Source organism: Plasmodium brasilianum, chromosome 11 (genome assembly GCF_023973825.1).
Source record: "Plasmodium brasilianum strain Bolivian I chromosome 11, whole genome shotgun sequence".
Lineage (NCBI taxonomy): Eukaryota > Apicomplexa > Aconoidasida > Haemosporida > Plasmodiidae > Plasmodium > Plasmodium brasilianum.
Window position 1 is genome coordinate 1,259,566 of NC_090124.1, and position 16,731 is coordinate 1,276,296.

Consider the following 16,731-nt stretch of genomic DNA (forward strand, 5'->3'; position numbering starts at 1 on the left):
CGTAATATTTAAAAAACTGCCCATCATTTGGCAGAAATGTTGTAATTATGTTTTTAATTAAACCTTTTAATTTTTAAAGTATAATAATGTCCCATTCCCTTTTTTTATTAAAATATACATATTTTGTATCATGGTAGTTTGACTGATACCTGCTTGTGCATGAGCGTATAAATATATGTATTTATATCAGGTGTTATATATATATATATATATATATATATATGTGCATGTGCAACTTTTCTTGTTTAACCAACGTTAACTTTTGTACAGATCTTCTTGATCTCGCATTTAAATTTAAGTTTGATAAGTATACACAAAAATGAATACATAAGGTATATATGCATATTTATAATTAAAAATCGTTATATTTTATTGAGCTCCATTTAAAAAAAAAAATTACTTGGCGCTTTTATCATTAAGGGTGAATATAAAGTAACGCATCCTTTTGTTAAGCGCATTCTTGTCATAAATCATATATAAACAGAATTAATTAATCTGCCGAATGCGCAGTCGAATTTTTTTTTTTTCATTTTGTTATGGTTTATCACATTTATGTAAGTATCCGCATAATATAAATGGGCAAATGCACACATGCTCTGTGTGCCAACTTTTCAGAGGGTGTACCTGCTGACACTGATATTTTAAAAACAAGCACCAAATAATAGCACCCATCGTAATATTTTTTGCTAATAACCTTAATAATATGATATATATAATATTCTCTTTAAAAGATGGTTAGTAAGAGTAAAATACACTTCCTTGGCATGAGGAGAAACATGTAACATAATTATTTTACAGAAGAAAGAAGAAAAATAGTGAAAACATAAAAATATATTATTTATATATACGTATATATATATATATATATAAAAGTAGTATATATAAAGGCACGTGTCACAAAAAATTATAACGTAAAATTATGAATTAACAATTACCCAAAAGAAATATATGAAAAAGAGCATCCCACATTTTAAGCTAATAGATAGAATGAAGAGAAAAAAAAAATTGTTATACTGCAAAATATGAATGGTGTACAAATAAAATGAAAATACAAATGTGTTTTAATATGAAGAGATGTTATATATTACTCTAACGTAATTTTCCAATTGCTAAAAATAAAAAATATATAAATCATATGCGTATTTAAGGTGGCTCAGTAATTAAGATTTTTAGCGCAAATAATCGGATTTTTTCATCGAGTTTTTTCGTCTCATTTTGTAGCATATACAACAAAATGGCCAAAAATTTGGACAACATACGTACGTACATAAATAGTACGTACATATATACGTACTTACACAATGCATACAAAGTATTTACATATGTGCATATATTTACGTATGCCCGTATACCCTGTTTGTTACTTTGAAAAAGTTACATGAACTGCGATTTATCCGCTCTTCATTTTTTCCAGAAATCAAAAATGGTAAATATTTTATATTGGATAGTATATCTTAATTTTTTGTAATATATAATTTATACATATGCGTACATGCTTGTGTGTATGTATGTATATATTCTTTTTTTATTCTCGCACACACTTAAAATGCTAAGATGTTTTAACAAATTTCACTTCAACTGTGCAAGAGATATTAACAGCAAACATCGGGGGATCATTAACTGTATGAAGGGGCTTATGAATTATGCTGGGCAAGCGAACGAATATTTTGAAAAAATAAACGAGGAGTACAAAAATGCACAACGGCTTATTCCGTTAAATGAAAATGAGACATTAAAAATAAGAAATTTGTTAATTAAAATTACAAATGAAAAAGGGTTACTTAACAAAATTGCACAGTTGTATAGCATTCCTTTATTTTTTTTAATGGACAATGATGTTCGAAATAATTTTTTGAAATGTCTCAGTGAAGATACTACTCATTCCTATGAGTTAAGAGAGTTGCTTATGAACGAATTTAACAGCGAAGGTGGTAATAATAATTATAATAACTTCTATATTAAAAATAATAGTGTTTTAAAAAATGGAACTGAAATGGAAAGTTTAGAATGTAAAAAAGATGATATAATAAAAAAGGAGGAAATTCGTTATGGAAAAATTTTCACCATTTTTCAAAATTTTATAAAAAAATACTACTACAAACAATGGATTTTTTATGAACATGTAAGAAAAATATGTGATTTTACAGAAGTAAATGAATTTATAAAAAAAAGGAAAACAACAAGGAAATTATATTTATATGTTGGTCCAACGAATAGTGGTAAGACATATGAAGCTTTTACCAAATTAATTCAGTCAAAAAATGGGTTATATTGTGCCCCTTTAAGATTGCTAGCATGGGAAATACACAAAAAATTAATAAAATTAAATAAAGTTGTAAATTTATTAACAGGTCAGGAAATAGCCAAAAAAAAAGACAATTCACATACAGTTTGTACAATTGAAATGACTCCTTTAAATAAAAATTATGATTGTGCAATTATTGATGAAATTCAAATGATTAATGATAGCATCCGAGGATATGCTTGGACAAATGTATTGATAAATTTAAAATGTGAAAAGATATATTTATGTGGTAGTGAATATATTGTACACTTAATTAAAAATTTATCTGATATATTAAATGATCAATTAATTATAAAACGATTTAATCGATTAACCAAATTGGAGTTACAGGAGCATACAGAAAATTTAGAAAATCTTAAAACAGGTGATTGTATAATAACATTTTCAAGAAGCAATATTATGTTATTAAAAAAAAAGTGTGAACAATTAAAAAAAAGAGTTTTTATTATTTATGGGTCTTTACCCCCAGAAACTAAGAAGAAACAAATAGAGTTGTTTAACAATTATTGTAACTTAGGTAAAGAAGATAAGGAAGTAGGAAACAGCTCAATGGATACTAGGATAACTACTTTAAATGGTAGAAATAAAGACATGCTTAATGAAAAAGATTATAGTGATAAGGAAACTATTTTAATTGCTACAGATGTTATAGGTATGGGTCTGAATATTAGCATAAAGAGGATATTATTTTATTCTTTGAAAAAATATGATGGAGATAATTTAAGGTATTTAAGTATTTCTGAAATTTTGCAAATATCAGGAAGAGCTGGTAGGTATGATGAAAAGTGCACAGAAAAAATAGTTGGTTATATAACTTGTGTGCATTTAGAGGACCTAAACATGTTAAGAAATATTTTTAAAAATAGAAATCTTTGCCATTTAACTGGGAATGAACAAGTAGAAAGAAGAAAGAATATTTCAACTGTCGATCGTACCGAATTTTCAAACGAGATAAATGAAGATTTTAGCCAACCTTACAAATATATTTATAATGGCACGTGCACTTATCTTAGCAGTGTGTTAAACATAGTGTGTCGTCAAAACAACCACGAGTTATGTACTTCCTCTGTAACATCAGTCAGCAACGGGCGTATGAAACATGATGCACCTGCAAAGGTCAGAATTGAATCAAACACAAACGATGATAATAGAGATTATGCTGCTAATAATTACGATAATGTTGCTAATAATTATGATGGTGATACTAATTACGATGGGCGAAGCTTCTTACACAAAAACGAACGTAGCGTACCGTTACGTGCAGGATATTTTCCCGATTTTGGTACTATCGAAAATTTAGGAAGAATATTAGAATATGAACACAAGGCAAACATACAATTACATGAAATATTGGAAATACTAGTTGATTATTTAAAGTTAAATGATTATTTTTTTTTAACCAAAAATTATAACCAAATGATATTTATTGCTAAATTTTTAAAACATATAAATATGGAAAAACGAATTTTGTTTATATATACCTTAGCTCCTATTAATATAAATAATGTAATTATTTTAAATGTAATGAAAACATTTTCTATGTGTCATAGTATACTTGGGTATGTTGATTTTTTTGAATGTGTAGATCGCGATGTCCTACCTACACTATCTGAGGAACAAAATTTTAAAAGTGAAACTAATCATTATGATGAAGATATGATGGGAAAGGTACCCTTACTTGTGGGAAACGATACCATTGTCAATAATTCTACTGTTTTGGTCGACACGGATAGCGAAAATGTAAACATCAACCAGATAAGCATCGAATGCATACGAAGTAAACGTATAAGCAGCGAACGTGTAAGCAGCGAACGTATAATAAGTAAACGTATAAGCAGTGAACATGTAATAAGTGAACACATATACAATGATCATATAAAGAATGAACAAATAAATAACTGCAACAATCCACATAACAATCTCCCTGCGTTTGGTGTCAGATTCCCATTAAACACGCCCTCAAAAGATGGTCAACCCCTAAGTAGTTGTTCTTCAGGGGATAATTACTATACCAACATAGGTTTTGACGAGTATACCAAAGTATTAGAAGTTTACTATGAAATAATTGATTTATTCTGCTGGTTGCATACAAAATTTCCTAATATATATAAAAATATAAATTTAGTAAACGACGAAAAAAATAAAGTTTCTACTGAAATTATTCACATGTTAACAAAATGTTAACAAAACCGTTAAAAGAGAGAAATAAATTAGTTAAGGAGAGTAAACCCCTACTTCATATAAGGAGGATCCATATTTTGCAGCTAGCCAGAATGATTAAAAAAATGAGGTATGGCGTATGTACAACTCATGTGATATGTACACGGATTATGTGTATATATATACACATAGAATTCACGTACACAACACATATATATGATACATACACGCATGATACGTGTGTGCGTTTTTCTCTATTTTCTTGTAACTATTTTTTTTAGAATTATTTCATTTCGTGTTTTTATGTGATATTCACATCATCCTGATTACTCGTATCTTCTGATGGCAGTGGTGGGGGGTTCGTTTCCGGGGCTGACGCATGAGCGAGCACATCATCTGCATAGTTCATAGGTATTTGCGACCAATCTATAAAAAAAAAAAAAAAAAAATGTAATACCGATAACAGTTGTACGTAGCAACGACAGTAGTAATAACAGTATCAGTAACAATAGCAATTTGGTAAAAACACATTTCTCATTACGCCATCAAATATGGGCGACGAGTAATACATTTACATACAATCGATGGAACGTAATTTAAGCTTGCACGTATGCGCACACTTGCATTGGCGCAGGCATCCTCATGAATGAACTCAGATGAGCTAAAATTCGTATGCTTACTCTGAAAACCCTGCAAGTATAACGGGTCTATGGGCATTTGTTGATTAGATGGAACCTGTTGACCATTCGGATAGGGCAAGGAACCATTTTGCATCATTCCGTTGTTCATAAATGGGAAATTAAAAAAATTTGGTAACATTGGCAAAGGTGGGTTTAAAGGAATATTATTTACACTTTGATAGTTCACGTTTGAATTGAAATTTTTTCCGTTAGCATTTCGCATAGAAGCATTAATGTTAATATTACTGTTGTTACTATTTCTATTACTTTTAGATAGGGGATCATAAAAATTTTGTGAATTAAACGCTCTTAATTCATCATTAAATGAGTTATTATTACCTTGTCCTAAAGGAATAAAATTTGGATTGTTCATATTTTTACTGTTTATTGGTGGCATTATATTATTAACGTTTTTATTACTGTTTTGAAATTTATTATTGAAATCTAGGAAGTCTATTGTTGGATCATTAAAATTGTTGAAGCTATTAGTTGGTATTGTAAAATCACCACTCGGGTTAATGCTAACGTTACTAGTAGCATTATTTCCAATGGTATTATTACTAATAATATTGTTAGTATTTCCACTGTTACTGTTATTTCCGTATGTAATTTCATTTGTCTTTTTGCCTGACTCAACAAATTGGGGACTGCTATTTTCCTTATCCGTGTTTAACTCACTCATCATTTTTTGATATTCCATATCAATTTTAATTTTTTCATATTTATTTGTTTGATTAAATTGATGATTTTTCACCTTATCATAAGGAGGCGGAGGTGTACCACCAGGTGGTGGTGCAGGTATGTTATTATTAGAGGTATCAAAATCATTTTTCTTAAAATTATTTTGTTTTGCTAATTTACAATCAAGGGTTATATGCCCATGATCTCCACATAAATTACATTTAATTTCTGGTTTTTTAAAATTTTGTAAATTCATATTTTCTGGGCACTCAAATGTTAAATGAGTAGAAGAATTGCAGATTGAACATCTTTGTGTTTCTAATTGATTTAAATTTATACCATTAACTAAAGCTAATTGTTCTAATCCTTTTTTTTTATATTCTTCATGTAAAGGGTGAAATGGGTCTAATAAAGGAGTTATTAAACTTACAGCTTTTTCTACGCATTCTTCTGTATCAGCTGATATATGAACATGTTTCGGCATATTTGCCTCTATATCTGTCTGATGATCTGTTTTTTTCCCTTCTTTTTGCGTACCTTTACCTCTTATACTAATTTGTGCACCACTTTCTGCTTCTAATCTTTTATGATTACAACCACGTGGGCCTATAATTAATCCCATAAAATTATATTCAGGATATTTATCCATTGGTATTTCTATTTTTCTTATTTTTTTTATTGGTTTATAATTTGGTGGAGCTACAAACCCTTTGACATGTTTTAATAAATATTCAACTAATCTATGATGTTCTTCAATCATACTATTTTTAATTCTTGCTTCTCTTGTATTTATTCTACTACCATTTTTATCATATATGGGTGGAGGAGAGGCTGGTCTTATATCTGGATCTACATATTCTAATTCTCCTTTATTCAACTTTTTAGTCAATTCATCATATCTTTGTTCTCTCAAAAATTGGTCTAATTGAGATGGGGTTAACCCTGGGGGGAAATCCACAAACGGTAGTGGTAGATATGGCTTGTAATCCTCTGCTCCCCATTTACTTGGTACTACTTTATCTTCTAAAGCGGTATTGGACAAGATGTTTCCCCATCTTGACTTTTTTTTCGAGTGATCATCACATAATTTTTCAACTGGGGATAAATTAACAAGGGCTACCAATGGATCGTAATACATATCTGCACGAGCCGATATTGGTATTATAAATTATTTTTTGAAAATATACACTGATTGGGCACTTTCCACACTACTTTTTTGGGGTAGGGGGTAGTTATATATGCATATATACATTTACATATATATATATATATATGTATATGTGCATATTTTTTTTCGAAAAGGCAGCTTTACTTTCAAACACAACTTTCTTACGAAAATTTTTGCGTAATCTGTGCGTAAATTATGTTCATAATATAAATATATGCGTAAAATACATAAAAAAAAATTCGATTTGGCGTTCTTTTAGCTCTTCAAAAATTCGTGAGGCGCTCATAAAATTCGAGATATTTTCTTAAAAATACCTTTACAATGTGACTTAATATACTTATTTTTGCCTAGCCATTCCTTTTAAAATATTTATTTTTTATTTTTTTTGTCATTCATTTAGCATTTTCTACATGATATACATGAATATTTTATATGTCCTTATGTAAGTACGTACGTATGTAATTAGTATGTACATATATATATATATAATATATATATATATATATGAATATTCAATGAGGGCAAATAATAGATAACAAATATTACATCATTGTGCAAAGAAAAAATGGCATGCCTCTGGCTCAGTAACGAAGGTACATAATAGCTACTTGCAAAAATGTTTTTGTCAAACGAGAAAAAAGCTTATTTAATTTTTCTGAAAATTTTTAAAAATCATAGCTATTTACTGCTAATTAAAATAAGAATGATTTTATTGCTTCTTCGCGTTAGTGCTTTATTTTGTTTTACCCTTTTTTAGTATGTAATTATTATATTATCTTTTTTTCACTGACTTTAATACATTAACAGAAGAAAGAGTTATAAAAAAAAAAAAAAAAATTAAAATTGGAAGTTACTATAACTTAAAATGTCGATATAACTATTCAGCATATATTACAATGCATTACATTACATTATATATAATATATTATTATATATTGTACTACATTAAAATATATGTTTTTGTATTTTTTTTTTTTTTTTTCGTTTTGAGCTTGCAAATTTTCGGCGCATTCTTCATAATATTGTAATATACTGAATGGTAAATAAAAAAAAAAAAAAAGAATAAAAGAAAAAAAAGAAATGTAGAGACAAATGAATATATTATACTAAATATAAGTTCGCAAAACGGTGTTCCAAAAAAAAGGTAACATATTAATTTGCATATAAAGCTCATTTTTACATTTTTACCCCTAACATATTAATTTGCATATAAAGCTTATTTTTACATTTTTACCCCTTTTAATTTTGTTACATGAACAATACATCATATGCTTCTTTTTGATTAAGTAAAACGTAACACTAATATATATGTTAAATATATGTACAAAGCGGTATTTCACATGTATAGAGTCAAAAAGGAAAACTTTTTAAAAGAACCATTTGGCGAATATGGAAAAAGGTATAATGATACACAGTTCCAGTGAATCACATTTCGGTCTTTTGTTTACCTTAGAAGGTTAATTAAAGGTTGTGTTAATTTCTTTTTTTTTTTTTTTATAAATTTTATCTCAAAAGTGGTTAACAAAATTTGATGGCTTAAAATATGTTTTTAATTTCTGTACATGTACGTATAATTTGTGAATATTTATATATATTATTCACTAAAGAGCTATAAAAAAAAAATAAAATAAAATAAATAATGAAAACCTTATTGACGTTCAAAAAAAAAAAAAAAAAAAAAAAAAAACGAATTACATAGGAGGAAGTTCAACACATTTTAGTGATAATTTTTGAATTTATATTTTAATGCAATTTATTTTGCCTGTTTTTGTTTTATTATGTGCTTATATATATATACATATATATGTATAACACAAGTTTAATTCAATTTTGAAAATGGTTACTTTGAGCATTTTTAATAAATTTTTTATACTCCTATTTATATTGGAACACGGCTCTTTTGAAGGTTCTAAATAATGCTGTTTTATTGAAATAAAAAAGCTCCATTTTTTCAGCCAAGTGGGCGTGTATGTGTATTGCTGCACCTTATACTTGTATATACAAATGAATGTGCATACGTATATATATATATATATATATATATATATATATATATATATATATATATATGTATCAGTGTACGTATATGGGAATATGCTCTCCCAACTTTTTCGTTTTCCCAGGTATTCATGGGTTGAAAAGTACATGCAAATTAAATTACATAACCATTAACGCTTTCTTACCCGTAACTAAGAATAGCAATAATATTAGCAATAATAGAAATAATAATATTAGAAATACCAATAATGATAATAGTAATATTAGTAATAATGACAACAATAAATACTTTTCTAAGTTGGATGAAAGTCTGTATGAAGAATGGGGAGTCAAATTATTGTGGAACTCGAAACCTTTCTCCTTAATGAAACTACCATTTGTAAATAGAGCTTTAATAATTCCAAATAGACATGTTTCGTTATGCACCGTTCGAATTAATAAAGCACACATATACATATGCATATACATATATATATATATATACATATTGCACATGCATGTATGTATGATTGTGTATACCTTAGTAATTAAATATTTTTCAAGTGTCTACACATACAGTTACGTGTATACAACATATCATACATGGGTCAACATTTCATCAATATTTTTTAGAACCCTCAAAAGATGGACCCCTTTTTAAGTGAAGAGGCAATTAAATATCACTACAGCAAACATCATGCTACATATGTGAAGAATTTAAATAGTAGGGGAAAATAAATTGGAATAAGATGTTTTTTATATATGTGTTTGTACAGTAAAATGATATAATGTTTTGATATATTGTTTCCGCTTACATTGTAAAATTTTCTATTGAAAATTTTAATTTTTCCGTTCTGCTTATTTTTCTTCATATATGAATGTTTTTTTTTTTTTCTTCCAAGATTTAACTGAACAACACAACGAACTGAGAAACTTAACTTTAGAGGGTAAATCAACATGTTGACCTAAAATTTGTTCTTTATTCTTCTTAAAAATGGAAAAAAAAACAAAAAAAAACAAAAAAATCATAATCATAATCATTACATTCTGTATGTCGTGTAAACTTTTTATTTTTTTAAAAGATACACTTACCTTTTGAATATGTGATATGCATAACACTGTATGTATTACGGTAAATACCGTAACTTACATTATACTATATATTATTCGTTACACGTCAAATGATATATATTGTACCTAACATAGTAATACTTTTTTTTTCTTTTTTTTTTTAAATCGTAGAAGTAATAGAAAAATACACAGGCCCTATTTACAACAATGCTGGTAAACTTTGGAAAATTGGAAAAATATATGAAATGTCTCTTTTTATTAAAAATTGCAAAGGAATATGTACAAATATGTAATTCTCCATCGCTTCGCCTTCTTTTCTTTCCCCATTCGTATTTCCATTTTTTACATTGTCATTTAGTTAACCACAACTTTTTTTTGTAAAAATAGCATAGCGCATATGTATATGTGTAATATTTTGTGTTGTACAACTTTATTTTTTCTTTTGTATTAGCCCAAACTTTTAATCATAATTTATTTTGGTTGGGACTGAAAGAAGAGGGTGGAGGAAAACCATATGGTGAAATAAAAAACAAAATTGAGGACTCCTTTACCTCTTTTGAAAACTTCAAGGAAGTGTTTTTGAAGGAAGCGTCAGGTATCGTAATTACTCAATAAGGACAGTGTTTAGCATGTACCACTCGTTATTTATTATGTACCGTTCGGTATTTATTCTGCACCGTTCAGTATTTATTCTGCACCGTTCAGTATTTATTCTGCACCGTTCAGTATTTATTCTGCACCGTTCAGTATTTATTCTGCACTGTTCAGTATTTATTCTGCACCATTCAGAATATATTGTACACCATTTATTATGTACTGTTCAACTTTAACCATTTCCTTCATTTTGTTTTTTTGGTTTCTTTTCCATCCCTTCTTTCATAACTCTGTTTATTTTTCCCTACAACAACATCTGTTCAGGTCACTTTGGAAGTGGCTGGGTATGGTTAATAATAAAAGACAAAAAATTAAAAATTTATCAAGGGCATGATGCGGATAACCCTATAAAGAATAATATCGGACGACCAATTCTGACCTTAGGTAAGAGGAAAAGAAAGAATAAAGAAGTGTGTGAAAAATTACATATGCATATGTAAACATGTGCGTTAACATATATATATAAGAATATATGTACACTCCAGTGAAGGGGAAGACAACACCAATTCACATTTGATGCATTTTTTGCCGTACTATAATTTTGGATATCTTTGCACAAAATTGATCTCCTCGCAGAATTTTCAAAAATTACAAGGGCTTTGTAGTTTAGGAATAAATTTTCACAAACATATAATTATACATATATACTTATATATATAGATGTTCATGTTCATTGTACTATATATGTATTTTTTTTTTCGCCTCTTTTTATTAAGATGTATGGGAGCATGCATACTATGTCGACTACAAAAATTCCAGAGTTGATTACATAAAAGGTACGAATTTTTTAACAAAAAAAAAAAAAAAAAAAAAAAGTACATGGCTAGTCATCTACGTTAGTCATATACTTTTACGTATATATTTAAAAAAATATGCGGGTATATTTTACATGGACACATAATATATAAATATTTTTTATTTATTTTATATCGACTTCTTAATTTGTTGATTTGTTTTTTTACCTTTTAGAGTGGTTTAATAAAATAAACTGGGATTTTGCCAATTACAATTTGTCTATCATAAACTGAGGATGTAAAAGTAAAAATAATTAGCGTTCAAGATTATTTTTAAATATAGTTAATATAACAATTATTTTTTTCAAACAGCCTTTTTCTATATCATTTTTTTTTAAAATAATTATTCTTTTAAATACATGTACGTATAATTAAACCATGTGCAACTTTAAAAAGAAGAAAAAAAGACATACGCACGTACGTACAACATATTTATATGTATGTATATATATATGTACGTATGTATAAAAGTATGTATGTTTGTATGTATCTACGTTTGTATGTATCTACGTTTGTATGTATCTACGTTTGTATGTATCTACGTTTATATGTATGTATGTATGTATATATATATGTATGTATATACATTTGAACGTATTTGTATATTTGCGAATTTGTTTGCGCCACTTTTTCGGAACGTCAAACAGATAAATTAAAAATATTGAATCGTTTCAAATATGTGCTAATTTTTCCCGTATTCTGGGTTATAATACCTAAGTTTTAAAGGGAAAACAATAAAATAAAAAAAAAAATAGCTTGTTAAATATGATACTATTATTTATATTTTTTCCATATATATAAGAATTATAAGTGGAATTTTTTCACAATATATTTTCCAATAACCAAAAAATATATTTGACAAATAAAAATTTTGTGCATATAATTATATAACGATAATAATTTCTTATTTCTTCGTTTTTTCTTATAATTTAAGAAGGCGTGAAAATGTAAGGTATTCGGAAAAGAGTAAGAACAATGTTATTGAGTACAGTACAGAATCATATACATATGTATGTATGTATGTATGTATGCAATGTATGGGTGTACGTATGTGCGTATGTATGTATATATGTGTGCGTCAACGAGCTATGCAAACACACACATTATAGAAATGAGAAACGAAAATATTCCAAATGCCAAATGGAGCTCATGTGTCTTTTGTATAAGGAGAATCTTTGAATTTATAAGCTATGACTTTTAATTAATTCCTTAGATGCTACTTCCTAAATTACGTCTATAAAAACATGAATGAAGCTTTTCGCTACACGACATTAATACAACCATTGGATCTACGTGTTTCTTTCTGCGCCTTTTATAAAAACAAACAAAAAAAAAATTTCTAATATAATTGAAATAACTAAAATAAATGAAATATACAAAATAAATAAATCATACAAAATATACAAAATAAATAAAACATACAAAATATACAAAATAAATAAAATATACAAAATAAATAAAATATACAAAATAAATAAAATATACGAAATAAATAAAATATACAAAATAAATAAAATATACAAAATAAATAAAATATACAAAATAAATAAAATATACAAAATAAATAAAATATACAAAATAAATAAAATATACAAAATAAATAAAATATACAAAATAAATAAAATATACGAAATTACATATTTAAATGTTGTGCGTGTTCTTTTGCTCTAGCAGTATTATTTTATATTTACCAATCTACATTATATTTTTGTTTACATTTTTTTTATTCCCATTTTTTTTAAGGACCTTTTATCAGAATGCTATGGCAAATAGCATTTAGAACTCTTTGAAAAGAAATGGAATTAAAACCCCTTTTATTTTGTTTTTCCTTTTTTCTATAAATTAACATAATCTTCAGTGATATGATAATAAATATATATACACATGTGTGAACATGTGCTTTCATTTCTTTTAAAAATTCATAATCATATAGCTTTAATAATAAACTATGAAATTTTATTATCTTTGCTAAATGAATATCGACATATTCAATGATCTAATTAAAAATTGATTCTTAGAAATTGGAACTACAAGATTTTTTTTTTCAACCGCGTTGCTGCTTGGGCTTATATAAATATACTATTTTGTCGTTTTGCGTTTTGTTACGCAGTCATTCATCATTTTGCTATTCTGTCATTGTTCCATTTTTCCACATTTCCATTTTTCCACATTTCCATTTTGCCACATTTCCACTTTGCCATATTTCCACTTTGCCATATTTCCTTTTTACCATTTTACTGCTTTTCCATCTTCTGATAATAATAACGTAACCCATAATTTTTTTTAATTTTGCGTTTTGGAGAAAAATATATAATGATGTGCAATTCGTGTAAACACTAGAATACACACTTCACATTATATTTGTTCTATTTTACATTTTCAACAGTCGTATATCTTTTTTAATTGTGTTCATGCTTTTATATTATTTACTTCTTATTTTGTATATTCATTAGTTTAAGTTCCCTGACACATGATATTGCCAAACTTAAAGAAGGAAAAAGGAAAGGTAAATAGCTAATAGTGAATAGTAAACAGGATATAGTGAACAACATATATAGAATAGCAAATAGCGAATAGGGACAAAAAAGGTTCGTCATAGAAAAAAAAATATAATATTTGGCTATCATCATTTGATCCGATATGTTCTCTTTTTTTTTCTTTTTTTTTTTTCCTGAAATTATAGAAAACAATAGCAAGAAATTGCAGCAAATAGCAGGAAATTGGAACAAATAGCAGGAAATTGGAACAAATACAGGAAATTGGAACAAATACAGGAAATTGTAGCAAATAGCAAGAAATTGGAACAAATACAAGAAATTGGAACAAATACAAGAAATTGGAACAAATACAAGAAATTGAAACAAATAGCAGGAAATTGGAACAAATAGCAAGAAATTGGAACAAATACAAGAAATTGAAACAAATAGCAGGAAATTGGAACAAATACAAGAAATTGGAACAAATACAAGAAATTGGAACAAATACAAGAAATTGGAACAAATAGCAGGAAATTGGAACAAATAGCAAGAAATTGTAGCAAATAACAAGATATAGAAAAAATACAGTAGTACGATTTAAAATTAAAACAGGCTACTAGGTAATCGAGAGGGAAGAAAGGGAAGTAAAAAGAACGTAAGGAGTAAGACGAAAAAGAGAGAAGAATTGCCTGAGCTGAAATTATAACTGAGCAGAAGTACGCAAAGCTGAGGGAGAAGGGATCATATAAAATGAATGTTCACCTTAGAGGACCATCGTTGACAGAAGAAGCTGTTAATAAAAATATAAAAAATAAAAGAACAGTTCACATAAAAAACACATATATATCCCCTTATGTTCTGTACAATAAAAAAGGTAATGACAACAATAACAGCCGGTTAGAATATTTGAATAAGATATTTACAAATGATAAAGATGATAGTGTATTTATAAAGGGAAAAAATAATTATATTAGTACTATGGACAATAATAGTCATGAAAAAAGAATATTAAGATATGCTTTATTTAATGAAATCAATTTAAAATTGCTTAAGACCAAAGATGAAAGATGTGAATTAAATACAATAACAACCATGATACACATGAATTCGGATAATAATAGTGATAAAGAAAATGAAATGATAATAAATGAACATGTGGATTTACTGGAAAATAAGAACATTAAAAAAGTTAGTACTACTATTAATAGTAGTAATATTTTGAATAGTGAAAAAATGAAAAATGCTCTAAAATCAAATGCCCTATTTTTTACCAAATGTAGTAGTAATCATAAATTGGTAAGCAACCCTTATTTTAACAAAAAAGATTACGAAGAAAAACAGAACGGTCCTAATACTCTAAGACCTATTACACCTAACAGTACGTATATAGATTATCTAAATCGAGGAGATAAGAGCAATGCCAATGTAAAGGATGAACTAGGGTCTAGCAGTAAATATATCGTTAGTGGTAGCAGCGGTGCATGCGCCACTAGTAGCAGTAGTGGTATAGGTAGTAGTAACCACTGTATTTTTAACGACAGTATTGTGAACAATGTTATATATAAATGTGAAGATAGTATACCCCTTGGTACTATACTAAATATTCATAATTTAGATAATAACAATAGTAATGTGCTAACAACAGTCATGCTAAGAAATATACCTAACAAGTATACTCAAAATATGTTAATGGACGTTATGAATAAGCATTTTAAAGGCTTATATGATTTTTTTTATTTACCAATTGATTTCCGAAACAAATGTAATGTTGGATATGCATTTATTAATTTTATACACCCCCATTATGCTGAACTGTTTATAAAATTTTTTAATAATTACAAGCTAAATGCTTTTAAAAGCAATAAAGTTTGCACAGTTACATGGGGAAGAGTACAAGGTCTAAAAGCAAATATTGAGCATTACAGAAATTCCGCAATTATGACTATACCAATACCTCAATACAAACCCATGCTTTTTCAAAACGGCATATCCGTTTCATGGCCTGATTCGGATGGTCCTCTTCCAGCTATTAAATTGAGGTCCCAAAAGTATTAACATGCAAGATGATAATGCAGCTGCCACCCGTTCGCTGTAAATGTGTATATTTATGCACACGCACAAACGATACATATATATATAAGGAAGTTATATGTGCACAGGTGCGTGCAAATATAAGTGCAGGTGAACATAGTGAACGTACATAATTATACCAACAAAATATATTCCCAAATATGTATATTTCGTCTTCACATATATACATGCCCAGACTTAGTATATGTAATCTCCCTATATATATATATATATATATATCCTCTTTACTACTGAAAATTTATCGGATTTATATAAAATTAAGAATACAACCACTACAGATAGAATCTTCATTATTTATTTTTTACGCCTTATTTAATTCATATGTTCTTTTATTTTCCTTTCTTTTTTTTTTTTTCCGCATTAAAGAATAATGTAGTAAATGATTACTTAAAAGTATGTGAACAAAAAAAATGCTACATATAGTAGTATAATGATGAATAAAAATTGCGCATACGTTTATATACATGTGTATATGTTTGTGCATATATGTGGGAATACGTCTATTCGTGTGAGGTCCTACAGGGATGTGAATGTATATGCTCATCTACATTTATAAATCATTATGTGTTAATGGGTGAATTTCCTTTTATCCTTTTTTAATATACTATTTATATGATAAACTTATATATTTTACAAATAAAAACGTATTGTAAATTTTTTGATGATAATAAGA

At 27.4% G+C, this 16,731-nt stretch overlaps 5 protein-coding genes across 5 annotated transcripts; 4 read left to right on the plus strand and 1 right to left on the minus strand.

The window, feature by feature from the left end:
- Nucleotides 1–1,546: 1,546 nt before the first annotated feature.
- MKS88_003736 (ATP-dependent RNA helicase SUV3) lies at nucleotides 1,547–4,489 on the plus strand (the record flags this gene model as incomplete). Its single annotated transcript, XM_067216856.1, has 1 exon — nucleotides 1,547–4,489. The coding sequence occupies one exon, from the start codon at nucleotides 1,547–1,549 to the stop codon at nucleotides 4,487–4,489; it is 2,943 nt and encodes a 980-aa protein (XP_067072548.1).
- A 277-nt stretch (nucleotides 4,490–4,766) lies between these two features.
- MKS88_003737 (splicing factor-like protein 1) lies at nucleotides 4,767–6,964 on the minus strand (the record flags this gene model as incomplete). Its single annotated transcript, XM_067216857.1, has 2 exons — nucleotides 4,767–4,891; nucleotides 5,041–6,964. The coding sequence occupies 2 exons, from the start codon at nucleotides 6,962–6,964 to the stop codon at nucleotides 4,767–4,769; spliced, it is 2,049 nt and encodes a 682-aa protein (XP_067072549.1).
- A 1,419-nt stretch (nucleotides 6,965–8,383) lies between these two features.
- Nucleotides 8,384–11,724, plus strand: MKS88_003738 (uncharacterized protein; the record flags this gene model as incomplete). The annotated part of the gene is made up of 9 exons (XM_067216858.1): nucleotides 8,384–8,450; nucleotides 9,118–9,404; nucleotides 9,605–9,695; nucleotides 9,874–9,918; nucleotides 10,214–10,255; nucleotides 10,494–10,637; nucleotides 10,961–11,080; nucleotides 11,413–11,472; nucleotides 11,666–11,724. 9 exons carry the CDS (start codon nucleotides 8,384–8,386, stop codon nucleotides 11,722–11,724), a joined length of 915 nt encoding a protein of 304 aa, XP_067072550.1.
- A 2,236-nt stretch (nucleotides 11,725–13,960) lies between these two features.
- On the plus strand, nucleotides 13,961–14,378 carry MKS88_003739 (uncharacterized protein; the record flags this gene model as incomplete). Its single annotated transcript, XM_067216859.1, has 2 exons — nucleotides 13,961–13,996; nucleotides 14,184–14,378. 2 exons carry the CDS (start codon nucleotides 13,961–13,963, stop codon nucleotides 14,376–14,378), a joined length of 231 nt encoding a protein of 76 aa, XP_067072551.1.
- A 339-nt stretch (nucleotides 14,379–14,717) lies between these two features.
- MKS88_003740 (MEI2-like RNA-binding protein) lies at nucleotides 14,718–16,022 on the plus strand (the record flags this gene model as incomplete). The annotated part of the gene is made up of 1 exon (XM_067216860.1): nucleotides 14,718–16,022. The coding sequence occupies one exon, from the start codon at nucleotides 14,718–14,720 to the stop codon at nucleotides 16,020–16,022; it is 1,305 nt and encodes a 434-aa protein (XP_067072552.1).
- Nucleotides 16,023–16,731: the final 709 nt, after the last annotated feature.